This window comes from Panthera pardus, unplaced genomic scaffold, assembly GCF_024362965.1.
Source record: "Panthera pardus isolate Hobbes unplaced genomic scaffold, ASM2436296v1 HiC_scaffold_10, whole genome shotgun sequence".
NCBI classification, from domain to species: domain Eukaryota; kingdom Metazoa; phylum Chordata; class Mammalia; order Carnivora; family Felidae; genus Panthera; species Panthera pardus.
The window spans coordinates 44,822,233-44,838,531 of NW_026526655.1; the positions used below are offsets into that span (position 1 = coordinate 44,822,233).

The window sequence follows — 16,299 nt, forward strand, 5'->3', positions numbered from 1 at the left end:
GGCCAGGTATGAAGCACACAAAAAATGAAAAAATATATACCTTACCTCTATGAGCTAGTAGTTTATAATAAGGGAGATAGACATGCAAACTAATTGTAATAAATCAATATCGTAAGTCATATTAACTCATGATTTAATATATAGCACTTAAAATTTTTTAATGTGACAACTATGACACAAGGGAAATAGTTTTGAAATTAGGTTTGTGGAAAAGATAAAATGCAAATGAGCATAAAACAAGTAAATAACCAAGCATAACCAAAGAATAATAGTAGAAAATACGGACAAATTAGATTCATGTTTTTGGTGATAGAGTCCTAAAGAATAACTTTTCTTTTAAAATTTCCTTTAGTGTTACTGTAATATTGACTTAAGTTAAAGTTTATTTTTAAGAATTTACTCTTAAGAAAGTAAAACATGCAATGTCCTAAGAATAATTCACTAATACATAGAAAGAGAAAGATAACAGCTGTAAGGAGAACTCATCTGCCCAGCCCTTTTTTGCTTTAAAGGTATTTGGCTTTTCAGGGACACTCACCAGTTTAACATCTATGCTTGTGGCACCTGCATCCAAGGAGTTTTCAATGAGCTCTTTCACAACACTGACCACTGAAGTGATTATCTGAGAACTTGAAAGGAGGCGCACTGTTGCTGCAGGCAACTGTTTCATTCTAGCTTTTAGCAGAGTAGCTAAAGATAAAATGTAAGTTATAAAAATAAACATTATTAAACATTCCTAACAGATCTGATAGTAACAATAATTAATAGCAGCTCACATTTACTGAACTTCCCAGTATGCCAGGTTCTATTTTAAGCACACGGTATTAAATCATTTATTTCTTACAATATTCTTTAAAATAGAAATCTCACCTCCATCTTACAAGACTGAGGCACAGAGAAGTTAGCTAGTATATCACACTACGGTAATAATTAAACAACAATAAGAAGAATTGTGCTATAATGCGTGTAGTATATGATCTACAAAGCTAGGAATGACCAGGTGGATCCTTGGGATGTGGGTGACATCAGTCAGTCATAAGCCTTAATGGCATTCTCAAACATCATTAATCATCTATACATTATGATGAGTCCAATGCCTTTTTCAGTTACTGAGCTCTATTGCAATTAGGGTGCCTAGACCCTAGCATTACCATTAATATAAACTACTCAGATCTCAGACATATCAGATAGCTATCTTCTATACTACCGTGCCTAAAACATCATTCCAATCATGGAGCTTTCCAAGACAAAGCTCCAATCTCTATGCTGGCATTCAAGGTCCTTTACGTGCAGTCGAACCTATATATCCAAAATCTCTTTGCCACTAAATGTTTTAGCTAAAAAAGCCTTTGTCTAGGGGCACCTGAGTGGCTCAGTTAGTTGAGTGCCTGACTCTTAATTTCAGCTCAGGTCATGATCACAGGCTCGTGAGATTGAGCCCCTTATCAAGGTCCACACTGAGCATGGAACCTGCTTGAGATTCTGTCTTCCCCACTCTGCCGCTGTCCCCTACTCACTAAAAAAATTTTTAAGTAAATTAAAAAAACCCTTTGTCTAATAAAACCCTTTCAAACAAAGAAACAAAAAAAAACTCATATGGAAATCCCATATGTAAAGCATACAGGGAGTAAGGTTTGCATCTGCCTTAATGCTTAATTTCAGAAGAGATTTCAGGAAAAGAAAAAACACTAACTTGAAAGAGTGCAATTCTTCTATTGCAAGACCCAAAAATGGGAAAGAGGGGAACCCTAGGTACTTCTTTAATTTACCATGATTCACTTGCTCACATGATTTGATCCTATGGAATCTAAATCTAAACAAAAGCAATGCCAGCAATGCCAAACAAAATAAAAAGATATCCATTTAGGATCCTTTCTCAGGCAAATTAAAACATAAGCAGCACAGTCACGTAAAGAATAGGTAAACAAGAAATGGAGAGTAGCCACTAGAACAATTACATAGGAATTTAGGGGATGCATTTATGGGAAGAGGCCAACATACTGAGTTCTGAGCAATATTAACTGATCACCGTTAATAAATAGAACTATATTATGCTTTGTACAAGGCAAATCTGATTAGCACAGCAGAAAAACATACCAGATTGGAGTCTTTAAAAAACGTGTTTGGAGGTTCATCTTTATTACATGTTAACTGAAACAAATCACTTACCTTTCTGTATAAAATCAATTCATTACCTGTATCAATGGGGATAGTGTCTCACTGGTTTGTTGTGAGGATCAAATAAGCAAGCTATATGAAGTTTTCTGTAAATGACAAGGCTACAGAAAATGTACAGTATTGTGATATGGGGTCATTATGGAATGGAATGATGGGAATTTTTAATACTAACAATTAACTTCTAATTAAGCTGCATATTTGATTTAGTTTTGGGGTACATAGTTTTAGGGAGAGTGGCTTTGTAAACAACCATCTCTCAATTTTTTTTGTGGCTCTCAAGGGCTGGGAGGCTATTCTAGTCTGGAAAACAGTGTGGACAGTTAGGCCACTCCACTCTCATACCATTCAGACAAATTAGTGCTATCATAGCAAAAGGCACCCTCTGCACTCTACCCAAGGTTCTGACTGGACACAGGTCTGAGGATATAGAGCCGCACTATCCAACATGGTAGCCACTAGGCAAATGTGACTACTGAGCACTTGAAATGTGGCTACTCCAAATTAAGATATTCTAATACAATCTGGGTTTCAAACTCAATATAAAAAAAACATATACAATATACACTTTTATTAAGTTCTTATATGGACCTTAAGATAAAATGATGTTCTGAATATACTGGCTTACCTCAGTATTAAAATTAACTTCATTTTCAAAATTTGTTTTAATAGGATTATGAGAACATCTAAAATTATACATGGCATACATTATAGTTCTATTGGACAGAGACATACAGAGTAGTGGTTAACAGAGCAGGCTCTGAAATCACACTACTTTTGTTATATCCTAGCTCGTATGCTAATAAAATTAAAATCTAGAACTCAATCACCTAATCTATAGAAATGGAGAGGATAATAATATATGGTTTTGGTGAGAAGTAAATAAGATAATGAATACAACTTATTACAACGTTTCACATACACATTTTAAAGATCCCAGGATACCTGGACTACATTGAGTTCCTCCAAACACCTAAATGAATACTGTCCCTACCCTCACCTTCGAATCCTTACTTCCACAGAGGTTAATCCATGGCCTGGAATCAGGTCAGGCTTGGGTTCAAGAGGTCTTCTACTTTACTTTGAGAATCCCAAGGATCTAAGAAAAACAAATCAAACTTTGGGGTATAACTTTAGCATCACCTCACCTTTTACTCTTTCTGGGAAATCTTATTAATCCTCAGCATCTTTGCCTCATTCTCTACAATCTGTCTTACAAAATTTACTATTTTTCTCCCCAAGTCCCTAATTTCATCCCAATCTTCCAGTTTACTGAGGTCAAGGCAGACCACAGTATGCACTCTTCTATCTTCACACACATCTTACCTCCTCCACCCCACTATGTCCTCTGGTTTCTTAAAAATGTTTACACCTTTGCCCATACTCTACTTCTCTAACTCCCAAGTCAATGTCTCTTCCTCCTAAGAACTTTCATCTACTTTCTTTATCCAGTCCTCCCACAGGCATCTTGACCTTCAAAGCAAAAGCAAAAAAATTCTTACCTCAACCCTATTACCCCAATGATTATCTTGTTTCTTTAAGATGCCAAACATCTAAATCTATAACCACAACAGAGATCTCTCTTCTCTTCCCACATTAAAACAGGCATTTTTTTTTTCTTTAAGCTTATTTATTTTGAGGGGGAGAGAGAGAACGAGAGTGAGCAGGGGAGGAGCAGAGAGAGACGAAGAGGGAGAGAATCCTAAGCAGGCACCTCGCTGTCAGCACAGAGCCTAACATGGGGCTCAAACTCATGACCAGTGAGATCATGACCTGAGCCAAAATAAAAAGTCTGATGCTTACCTGACTGATACACCCAGGCACCCCCAAAACAGCCTTTTCTAATAATCAGTGTCAAAGTGACCTCAAGATAAGTACTTGTAAAACAGAATTTATCATCCTGCACCCCTGCCCATGCCCTCTACTTCACTTTGCTGTTTCTCTTAGTAACACACTGTTCTTAGTGACTCAAGTCAAAAACCTCAATCTTCTTTTGCCATCAATCCCATTATTTGCATCTCTACTTCCTAGTGTCATCCTATCTATCAATCTAGACTCAGTTCCAAAGTCATTTGTAACATGGTCCCTTCTGATCACTCAACCAAGAATGATCCTTTCCTCCCCCTACATTCTTAAAGAACTTGGCTTGCATCACTCATGGGATGTTTATCACACCTGTCTTGACCTGTACAACTTCTGAATGCAGGTAATCATATATTATGTATTTCTGGATGCAGCACAGAACAATCATAGTACTTCACTCACAGCAAGCACTTGGAAGAATACTAATCAAGGGCCACAAAGAACAATTCGATCAGCAAGCCAATGTAAACATTAGGAAAAGTGTCCTCCTTCCTAGCAAGTCACACTCTGTTTTAACTGGCTTCCATATCATCCCCTACCTCACCCGTATCTCCTAATCAGACTCTTTTCTGGACTGAAGGACTTTATTTCCAAGAACTTTCTAAATATCATCATTTAGATAACATGTCCCAAATTGACCTCAGATCCTTCTCTAATTAGCTATCTTCCCATAGACCTTATGAAGATAAAAAGCTTCTGCACAGCAAAGGAAACAACCAACAAAACTAAAAGGCAACTAATGGAATGGGAAAAGATATTTGCAAATGACATATCGGACAAAGGGCTAGTATCCAAAATCTATAAAGAGCTCACCAAACTCCACACCCGAAAAACAAATAATCCAGTGAAGAAATGGGCAGAAAACATGAATAGACACTTCTCTAAAGAAGACACCCAGATGGCCAACAGGCACATGAAAAGATGCTCAACATCACTCCTCATCAGGGAAATACAAATCAAAACCACACTCAGATATCACCTCACGCCAGTCAGAGTGGCTAAAATGAACAAATCAAGAGACTATAGATGCTGGCGAGGATGTGGAGAAACGGGAACCCTCTTGCACTGTTGGTGGGAATGCAAACTGGTGCAGCCACTCTGGAAAACGGTGTGGAGGTTCCTCAAAAAATTAAAAATAGACCTACCCCATGACCCAGCAATAGCACTGCTAGGAATTTACCCAAGGGATACAGGAGTACTGATGCATAGGGGCACTTGTACCCCAATGTTTATAGCAGCACTCTCAACAATAGCCAAATTGTGGAAAAAGCCTAGGTGTCCATCAACTGATGAATGGATAAAGAAATTGTGGTTTATATACACAATGGAGTACTACGTGGCAATGAGAAAGAATGAAATATGGCCCTTTGTAGCAACGTGGATGGAACTGGAGAGTGTGATGCTAAGTGAAATAAGCCATACAGAGAAAGACAGATACCATATGTTTTCACTCTTATGTGGATCCTGAGAAACTTAACAGAAACCCATGGGGGAGGGGAAGAAAAAAAAAAGAGGTTAGAGTGGGAGAGAGCTAAAGCATAAGAGACTCTTAAAAACTGAGAACAAACTGAGGGTTGGTGGGGGGTGGGAGGGAGGGGAGGGTAGGTGATGGGCATTGAAGAGGGCATCTTTTGGGATGAGCACTGGGTGTTGTATGGAAACAAATTTGACAATAAATTTCATATATTAAAAAAAAAACTCTCTTCCCATATTTGGTAATAAAAACAGCTACCATAAGCAATTTCATATAGATATGTATATATATGTATATATCTATATACATACACACACACACCCACATAATTCCCATTAGTCCTTACAACAACCCTATCATTCCTCTATCACAAATGAAATTTGAAAGTTTTATAAGAACAAGATCAGAAGATTCATGATCACAAAACTAGTCTGTGATGGATACACACCTGCATATCTTGGCATGTTTCACTCAAAGGCAATGCTCAGCTCATCCACTCTCACATGGAAAAATTAAAAATCCTGAAATCATCCTAAAAATTCTACTTTTTCTATATTCTGCCACTCAGTCCTATCTATCCTACTACCTAAATATTTCTCATACTAGTCCTCTCTATACCTATGACCTCTGTTTAGCCCTTAAACATTTCTCTCCTAATGCACTGCAATAACCACCTTATTGATATTCTGCCTCAATCTCAACCAATGATAGGGTTCTTTCTATATTTAAATTTCATCATGTTGCTACCCTACTTAAAATTTTATAAAGAGTTCCAACTGCTGGGGCGCCTGGGTGGCTCAGTCGGTTGAGCATCCAACTTCGGCTCAGGTCATGATCTCCCAGCTCATGAGTTTGAGCCCTGAGTTGGGCTCTATGCTGACACCTCGGAGCCTGGAGCCTGCTTCGGATTCTGTGTCTCCCTCTCTCTCTCTCTCTCTGCCCCTAACCCACTCGCATTCTGTCTCTGTCTTTCAAAAATAAATAAACATTTAAAAAAAAATTTTTTTTAATTAAAAAAAAAAAAAAAAAAAAGAGTTCCAACTGCTAACCAGGTAAGGTCCAAAATCCTTAGCTGGACCTTTATCTTTCTAACCTCATCCCACTGTTCTACAAATGCACAGTAAGCCTGTCATACTGCACAACCTGTCTCTCTTAATGTGGTGGCACTCACTGGTTCCTTAGCTCACAAGGTTCCCTTTCTATACGAATGACTTCTAATCATCCTTCCAGATTTAGTTCAAGTATCACCTCCTCAAGGAAGCCCTTCTTAACCACTCCAACATCAACCCTCTCCCACTGAACAGATTAGGCATTTCTTTGTCTGTACTCCCATAGCACCTTTTCCTTAGAGCTAACTGGAAACTCATCATAGGCTATTCTAACCATTGTTTTTCTGTCTCTTCCTCCTGGCTCAGAGTTCTCTGAGGACAGAGATTTTATATTAATCTCATATCCTTAGCATAACCTGTTGAACACAGCCAGCATTCCACCGTATATATGCTAAATGACACATTCTGAAAAGTGAAAGAGTTGCAGTCAGGCTTACATCACAGCATAGAATGTGTGAAATTATCAGGAATCAGTCTTCCATATTTGATGGGAAGGAAATCAAACACTCCTGAAAGTACTTCCAGGAAAGTCATTTAAGGACAACAAAGTACCTAAAAAAGAAGCAGAGAACTTAATAGGCTTTAGGGAAACACAGTGAAATAATTTACTTTGAAAACATGATAAATGTAGGGCACCTGGGGTCTCAGTCAGTTTGTCCTCCAACTCTTGATTTCAGCTCTGATCATCATCTCACTGGATTGGGATCTGGCCAGCGTGGGGCTCTGCACTGAGCATGGAGCCTGCTTGGCATTTTCCTCTCTCGGCTCCCTTCCCCCGCCCCCACCCCCTACAGCTCTCTCAAAAAAAATAAATACACATTTTTAAAAACAAGGAAAAACTAAAGTGGAAAAAGAACCATAATAAATATAACCCAATAGTTTCATAGAACCAATAGAAATGCAAGACACATACATAGCTATAACCAACCTTCTTTTACACTAATTTTGAAATATTACTGAAAGTTACTTCAGGAATACAAATCACAAACTTTGTGAACTGACGAGGTAATGAAATTCGCCGTCAGAGATGATTTCAAATAATCTTAACGTTTCCTCTCCGTTCTCAAATAAGATAAATTTTTGAAATTCACATTTCCTCAGCAGGCATTACAAGTGCCTGTCTTCAGCGTGTGGATACACCCAGAATGACACCAGTAAAAACCATGGTTAAGTGAGAGTTTGCTTGCCTCAGCTGTAGGACGCCACAACATACAACCTAAACCACACTCACGAGTAAAGGCTGTCCGGGGCTAAAATGTCTGCCTGGCAGACAACTTTAAGTCCTGCACTCAGAAGGATCTGGGAAATGGGCTGCAACAAAGGCCTAAACACGGTTTGGTCAGGAATGGCCACACCAGACATTAGCTAGCCCAGACCTGCTCAAAGACCGCCCTCCACGCGTGCGCGCCCAAGAGCCTGGCTTCGGCCGCTTCCCGCCCCTCTGTTGGTGGAGGGGAGGAGGGCACACGGCGGCCAGTGGCGCTTGCACGCCGACCGGGACAAGTTGAGGAGAAGGGACTCCCGAGACTACGAGAAGATAAGAATGAATGCCCGTTAGTCACACAACACTACCTTCTTGCTCGCGGGAGGCAGGTAATTACCATCCACCGTCGGACCTGACAGCGCCCCGCAAGGTTCAAGGGCCCAGCCTCAAGGATCTCGGACTCGCCCCCAGCGTGCACGGCGGGGTGGGCCCTAGGCGCGCAGCACTTAGTCCCGCCCTTCCTGAGGAACGTGGGATTGGCGCTGTCCGCGGCCAATCCCCTGACGGCGCGTTCGGCTCTGAAAGCTTCCGCAAGCTGCGCTGCGCTGCGCTGGGGTTGATCATTGGCATTCGGCTTGGGAGAGACGCCGTCGCCGCGGAGCTAGTTCTGCTCCCAGCTGGCCGCCAGGAGTAGGGCGGCGGGTGAGTGGTCAAGAACGGCTGTAGGGGATGTGCTGCTAGGTAGGGAGCTGCTAGCCGGCCAGGGTAGGCTTGAGGGGAGAGAGTGAACTACGGTTGCGTCCGGGGCTCCCAGTCTGGCCGTGCGGGTCTAGTGGCCACCGAGGCTTGCCCCCACATTCTCGTCGTCTTGCCGTGGTACTGGCGGGATGTGTAGCTCTGAGAAGGACGGGGAGGGTGGAGGAGGCCCTGCGGGGGTAGCAGCAGCGGCTTTTGCTGAGCTTTCACTGGCCAGGCGCTCCAGCATTCGGGGAAAGCTGCCCGTGGTTGTCTGGCTGGCGATGAAGTCCCCAAGAGGGTCCTAGCGGGTCGCAGCCCTCAGGACACTCGCGTAGGCAGACAATGTCGGAAGTCTTTGTTTGTCCTGAAGTGGCGCGGCTGCCTTCTTGCAAAGATTTTGTGAACCGGGGTAGGGTCCGTACCACACCAGCTTTGCCTTCCAGGCTAGATATAAATTTTAAGCCTTTTTCGAGCTTTATTTTTTCCCCCTCCATCCTGTAGAAAAATGGAAAAGTATCTTGAGTTGTGGTATCTTTTAAATATAACCTATAGCTCATGAAAATAATGTGCGATGCAAAGTAGATGTGTTTAGGTTAGAAGAAGTATTTACACACGTAAATTTGAGACTTTAGCTTCTTTAGTGCAACCAACTTTCATCACCATAAACCTTGATGCGTGCGTTTTCCATAGATTTTTGGAAAGAGAATGAGGCATTTTACTCTGGCAACACTTGTTGCATGCAGTTATGGGAAATTCCTCTCTCAGTGCCAACTCTGTTACGGAAAGGGTTCATTTATTTCTAAATCAGCTGTTCCAAATATACTTTCACCATGTCCCCCTTTCAGTCTCACTGGTTGGTTTTTACTGGGATGATAGGTGTTCTTCAAGACAGTTATACTTTGTTCAAGGGATTCTTAGAACCAAGCAAATGCCAGCATTAAATTAACTGGGAACCAGTAATCCATTTCTCCTTTGGTGTTCCACTTGAATGCAATAAAGGGAAAAACTTAGAAAACGAAAGAAAAAAAACACTAAAATTTAAGGAGAGTTGACAAGTTAAAGGAGGAAAGAATCACTGTTGTAACCTTACTGTACCAGGGGACAGAAACAAGCTTTATCCCTTGACCATATAAATTTTTCACCACATTATGTTCCTCCCAGGTTCAGTATTTAAAAAGAAGTGAATTGAACCTGACCACTCTTTTTGGAAACAACATTACATTATATGTAAGAGTCTGGCTACTCATAATAGACTAGCTGCATCTACTTTACTTGTTTTTTTGTCATCTTTAATTCAAGTGTGTAATTAACATACAGTTTTCTATTTAGTTTCAGTGTACAATATAATGATTTAACAATTCTGTACATTTCTCAGTGATCATCAAAATAAGTGTACTTTTAATCCCCTCTATTTATTTCATCCATCTCCCCACAAACCTCCTCTCTGGCAACCACCACCAGTTTGTTCTCTGTGTTTATATGTCTTTTTTTTGGTTGTGTGTGTGTGTGTGTGTGTGTGTGTGTGTGTGTTTTGTTTCTTAAATTCCACATATAAGTGAAACCATATGGTATTTGTCATTCTCTGACTTATTTCACTTAGCAGTATATTGTCTAGGTTCATCAATGTTGTTGCAAATGACAAGATTTCATTCTCTTTTATGGCTGAGTAATATTCTATTATATACATACATCACATCTTCTCTATATATTCATCTGTGGATAGACACTTGGGTTGGTTCCATATTTTGGCTGTTATAAATAATGCTGCAGATTTGGTCCTTTTTTTTTTATATTGGTCTTTTCTGTTGGTATGTTTAGCTCCTGAGCTTTCACTTTGGTCTCATAAGAAAATGTAGGTTTTCTTTCAGTTGAGTTTTCCTGTCCGTTACTTCATTTAGTAAAACCAGCATGCTAGAAGACAAGCTTTAGGAAAGGGATTTTAATTGCTTATTTTATCAATAAGAACTGTAAAAATAAGTTGTTAGTCTTATCATGAAGTCAGATTTAAAAATTATTTACTGCTTTTATTAGCAGATCTGCAAATAGCATGTTTTGGTGAGCGTGTTTATTTTATTTCAGAACAACCAGAGGAAAATGATCCTAGTAACACACTTATTTTGTCATGTGAGAGTAGAGTATTTAAGTTTCCAGTTCTGTCAGTGTTGATTCATTTCATTGCTTTCCTGCAGAGCAAACATGAATGTTGGAGTTGCCCACAGTGAGGTGAATCCAAATACCCGTGTAATGAACAGCCGGGGTATGTGGCTGACATATGCCTTGGGAGTTGGCTTGCTTCATATTGTTCTACTTAGTATTCCCTTCTTCAGTGTTCCTGTTGCTTGGACCTTGACAAATGTGATACATAATCTGGTAAGAATTTCACCTTATATAAAGCGGTTAAAAGCCTATGCTTTAGTGCTTACCGGGGGCTGAGGGAGAAAGAAATGGGGAGTTGCTGTTTAATGAGTACAGTTTCAGTTTTGCAAGATGAAAAGAGTTCTAGAGATAGATGGTGGTGATAGTTGCATAACAGTGTGAATGTACTTAATGCCACTGAACTGTACACTTAAAAATGATTAAGATGATATATTTTATGTTATGTGTATTTAAAAACAATTTGCTAAAAGCTTAAATCTTTATGTTAAAGAAAAGAAAAACATGGGGCGCCTGGGTGGCCCAGTCGGTTGAGCTTCCGATTTCAGCTCAGGTCATGCTCTCACAGTTTGTGGGTTTGCGCCCCACATTGGGCCCAGTGCTGACAGCTCAGAACCTGGAGCCTGCTTCAGATTCTTTGTCTCCCTCTCTCTCTCTCTAATGGAAAAATAAACATGTAAACAATTCCAACAATATGTTGTGCTATAAATAAAGTATTTTCAATAAAATTCTATACAAGCACATAGGCTACTAACGAGGAGGGCCTCATTAAGGATTGTCATTTGAGCTGAACCTTCAAGAATGAGGTAGCTGACAAGGTAGCATCACAGCTTTTGCCTCAGCAACAAGGAACCTTTCCCTCTTGTATTTGCTAAATACTCTGATTGTACCTGTGATAGCAATTTCTGATCTACATTCTAACTGCTTATGCATATCTTTTTTTTTTTCTCATTGTCTCTTAGAAAATTGAGTTTTTTTCAAGACTGTGGACATGTTTTACTCAATTTCATAAAATGCATACATGTCCTCGCACTGTCTCTCTGTTTCTCAAAAATAAATAAACATTAAAAAAATTTTTGTTTTTCTACCACAAAATTAAAAAAAAGAAAAACACCACTTAGTTTAAAAGTTTTATTGAGGTATAATTTTTAATGTATGTAACATAAAATTTGCTGACTTAAAAGTGTACAGTTCAGTAATTTTTAGCATATATGATAATTTTGAAGATATCCATATCTAATATGGGATAGATAGGGTTATCTATTAATTCTTTATATTTAAACATTGGCCCTTTCTCTAAGCCTTTTTTTCTCCTTTTGGTTTCATAGGATCTAGAAAATAGGCCATTTTAGCAACACTTCCAAGATACTGTAATTCAGGCTACTATAGTATTAAAGAGAATGCTTCAGAAGAAGTTATGGTTTTTGATTAACTGGAGTCTAATAAACATCTTCGGTTTCAATCCTTGTTAGAAACTTTTCTAAATTGTTTAAATATACTTTCCTGGTTCAGTATAGAAATTTTGAGCTTAATCATACGTTATTGAGGATCTTATAGTGCCTTAGCTTCTTCATGTTGACTGTGGGTCTTCTGTACTATAGGATAGCTCTACAAAGTATCAGAGATTCAGTTGACTCTATTGACCATATGACGCAGCCCTGGAAATTATCTGTTTAAAAAAAGAACAACTGATAGTGACTTTTCTTATCTTTAACAGCCTATGAAAGCAGAATGAAAGGGGAGAAATACAATTAATTCAAATTTTTAATTGAATCCAGATTAACTATGTATTTCTTTATTCCCTGTCTTCTGAAGAGTATTTGAATTTGACTGGAGGAGGACAGGATAATGTGGTAAAAATAAGTGAATGTCCATTTAGTACATTTTATGCAATGGACTTTGATAGGGCGAACACTAATTTTAAGTAGCAACTTCTCTGAAATATTTGACAAGAATTATATCTTTTACTAGAATTCCTTTCCTTTGGCTTCCATGGGATCACTTTTTCCTAGATACTTCTGATTTTTCCTTTTTTGTTTCTTGTACAGTCTTCTATTTTTGTCTCCTAAATATTGCTGTCTCCAAGGTTCGTTTTTTCATCTCTTTTTATTCTATGTATTGTGCCTAGGGTATTTCATCTATCCATATTTTCGGTTTCTACCCTAGAACAAACAAATATAAATTGAACTCATTCCTGATCTCTTACCACTCATGACCCGTTCCTCTGGCTTTATTCCTTATCTAATCTAAAGGCACCACTGTATGCCCAATAAGTCAAGCCAGATAGCTTCAAAGGTAAAGTGATTCATATAATGTATTATCGAAACTGAGTCTGTTTTGAGAGTAAAAGGGAACTCTAGTAATAACTAATCCAAGAAAATAGGTATAAATCAGGACCATCCGTGCCAACTAGGATATATGGTCACTCTAGTTTTAGGTTAACTGCTTTTCCTTTATCTTCCATATCCATATAGTCAAAGACCTGTCTGTTCTGCTTTACTGTCTCTCAACTTGGTCCCCACAGATATTACTGTAATTTATACCCTTACTTTTTTCTCAGGTGGATTACTCCAGTAGATCAAATGGTCTCCTTGATGTTCTTCTATTCTACTCTCCTCCATTCCAAGTTGGCACAGTTATTTTTAAAATGCATATATGCTTAAGTCATGCTCTTAAGTCCTTTTATGATTCCCCATTACATTCATAATAAAATAACAAGTTTATTATGTGGCATATAAGACCAGTTGAATAGTATAGAGGCAAGAAAAGGACTCAATCTTATATCAGCCCATCTCCAAACAGGAATTTTTCTCTAACAATAATGAAAATGATCTTGCTTTCACCTTTTTTTGCTTTGGCTTAGGCTCTTTTTCCACTATTTTAATACCCCTTCCTCCATCCCCCTCTGCCAGGCTGATTCTTGGTGCAGGAAAACTACTCAAATATCACCTCCAGAAAACTACAAAACTCCCATCCTACATTCTTTTATCCTTTATTTATCATAGTTTTATAATTAGGAATTTATCTTTTTATTTTCCATATCTCTAAAGACTTATGTAAATGTTTGCTGAATTAATTAGTCTGTATTGTCATGTAATTTTCTCTTCTCCAATGAGACATGTATTAAATGTACTTTAGAAGTCACCCCCTCCCCCGCCCTATGTTTTCAATTGGCTAACTGATATTAAAACACAATATATGGCCACATGGTAATTGACAACACGTAGGGAGGCAAACTTCTGACTTATTAGTTCACCACACTAAAGACCTAAGTACCAGCCATAGATGTAAGCAATTACATGACTCCAGATTTAAGTTTCTTTTGAAGATAGCCCACTTTAAACCAATTAAAAATGTGAAATATATTCTGAATGCTTTTAAATGGGAAAGTAGACCTGGTTGTTGTCCCTGGTTAGAAAAAACACAGTCTTTGCCTTTTGGGTCACATACTCTTCAGAATGTAAAAGCGTGTAATTTCTGTTTTATTGTCTCCCGTAAAGCCCATGTGAATATGGTTTCTTTGTGCTTACAGAATAAATATCCCTTAGCTTACCTTCATCTTGGCTTAATGTCTAATACTTGCTATATACCAGCCCTTGTTCCTGAGGTATTCAGGCTAATGGAAAAATAAACATGTAAACAATTCCAACAATATGTTGTGCTATAAATAAAGTATTTTCAATAAAATTCTATACAAGCACATAGGCTACTAACGAGGAGGGCCTCATTAAGGATTGTCATTTGAGCTGAACCTTCAAGAATGAGGTAGCTGACAAGGTAGCATCACAGCTTTTGCCTCAGCAACAAGGAACCTTTCCCTCTTGTATTTGCTAAATACTCTGATTGTACCTGTGATAGCAATTTCTGATCTACATTCTAACTGCTTATGCATATCTTTTTTTTTTTCTCATTGTCTCTTAGAAAATTGAGTTTTTTTCAAGACTGTGGACATGTTTTACTCAATTTCATAAAATGCATACATGTCCTGTGTCCTATACACATAAGCCACTTGATAAATTTGTTGAGTTAATCCATTTGAACATGAGTGTTTCTATATAGTTTAGGTGTTATTGCAGCCAAACAACTTTGTAATTGCCTAGTGGAATAACTAGTAAGTAGGCTAAGCTTTGAGAAGGAGGGCTGTCTTAACCTAGTTAATAATATAAAATTTCAAATCACAAGTTTTTCTTTTCTTCCCATACATTTATTGAAAGTTGAAATAGAAAAAAATGATACCTCGTTATGACTTCTAGTGGGAAAAACTGTTTCATGATAATATTTAGGCAGGAATATTCTGTTACTGGTGCCTCAGACAGTGATCCTGCAATGTAGTACCACTAGTGATCTGAATGGATATCATAATCTCAAGGAAACCAAATCTAGTATATATTGGTTTTTACCTAATCACAAAATTAGATGTTCAAACATATCCCTGAACAGAATGGCTTTTAGTAAGACTTTTTACTTTAAAAAAGAAAACAGAACAAAAACAAAAAACACAACTACAAAAGAAACTCCATTGGGGCACAGTGGTGATTTTAAAAGCAAATTGAGTTGAAAATTATTCTTACTACATAACCATCTTTCTCGCTTTAGAAGAAAACCATTGAGACAAACACAGTCCTAATATTAAGTATTATCAAACCCATTTTCCCCTGATACAGAAATTTTGTTTATTATTATTTACCAATTTGTATGTTTTTGTCATTTTAGAAGTATCATCAGATTTACTAATGTGACACTGAACATTTCTATACATCAAGGATAAGATAATCCTATTTCCTAATAAGAAGGGAATTAGAAAATCTAAATGTAATGATGTAAAGCTATCCTCATTTTTTGTGTGTGTGCATTTCAATTTAATAGGAGATGAAAACAGGTTACTTTTTTGGTTGACCTTTTACTGGTTTTCACCAAAGATTTTTTATATGCCCCTGAAAGTTTTATTTTACTATGAAGAAACTGGTCTTTCACAAATAGTATGAAAGCTTAAAACTTGAACTGTTAAGTTAAATCACCCATGCTGCCATAAGCAGTATGGAACTATCTTAATGCTTACTGACAAGTACTAATTTTATGTTTGATATTGCTTGTTTTTCAGGGGATGTATGTATTTTTGCATGCAGTAAAAGGAACACCTTTTGAAACTCCTGACCAGGGTAAAGCACGGCTCCTAACTCATTGGGAACAGCTGGACTATGGAGTACAGTTTACATCTTCACGGAAGTTTTTCACAATTTCTCCAATAATTCTGTAAGTGATGGAAATTTTTAGGTATGAAGAAGATTGGATAAGAGGAAGCTGTCCTTTTATTAGGTTGAATTTCAGTTAGAATATTTGTTGAAACCTCTACCAATAAATAGCTAACTCAGAGCATAAAATACAGGCAAAATTTAACAAGCTGGTGATAAACTGTTTTTACGTCAGTCAGTAATACATGGAGACAACAACAATAATGTGCTCATCAGTATGTTTAGACCTAGGATACACAGATCAAATATGTTGTAGTTCGTATCCTTAAGTTGCTTACAAGAAAGCTAAATGCATAATCTTATTTTATATTCCACTATTAGATTAATCAC

At 38.0% G+C, this 16,299-nt stretch overlaps 2 protein-coding genes across 15 annotated transcripts in view; one reads left to right on the plus strand and one right to left on the minus strand.

Moving 5' to 3' along the window:
* PMS1 (PMS1 homolog 1, mismatch repair system component) overlaps window positions 1-8,327 on the minus strand; it is a 95,350-nt gene extending 87,023 nt beyond the window's left edge. For 3 of the 7 annotated variants that reach the window (XM_019462032.2, XM_019462040.2, XM_019461982.2), the window contains exons 1-3: window positions 8,194-8,327; window positions 3,176-3,274; window positions 539-690 (exon numbers count right to left, since the gene is read on the minus strand). In XM_019462032.2, the coding sequence (XP_019317577.1) occupies window positions 539-670 (132 nt within the window). In that variant the 5' untranslated portion in view covers window positions 671-690; window positions 3,176-3,274; window positions 8,194-8,327. Of the gene's footprint in view, window positions 1-538; window positions 691-3,175; window positions 3,275-7,058; window positions 7,174-8,193 lie in introns of all 7 variants that reach the window. The other 4 variants (XM_019462008.2, XM_019461990.2, XM_019461998.2 and 1 more) reach the window with 4 other exon arrangements.
* A 72-nt stretch (window positions 8,328-8,399) lies between these two features.
* Window positions 8,400-16,299, plus strand: part of LOC109274472 (ORM1-like protein 1) — a 51,714-nt gene continuing 43,814 nt past the window's right edge. For all 8 annotated transcript variants that reach the window (XM_019462094.2, XM_053907009.1, XM_053907013.1 and 5 more), the window contains exons 1-3: window positions 8,400-8,527; window positions 10,753-10,933; window positions 15,819-15,970. In XM_019462094.2, coding sequence (XP_019317639.2) covers window positions 10,760-10,933; window positions 15,819-15,970 — 326 coding nt within the window. In that variant the 5' untranslated portion in view covers window positions 8,400-8,527; window positions 10,753-10,759. The remainder of the gene's footprint in view (window positions 8,528-10,752; window positions 10,934-15,818; window positions 15,971-16,299) is intronic.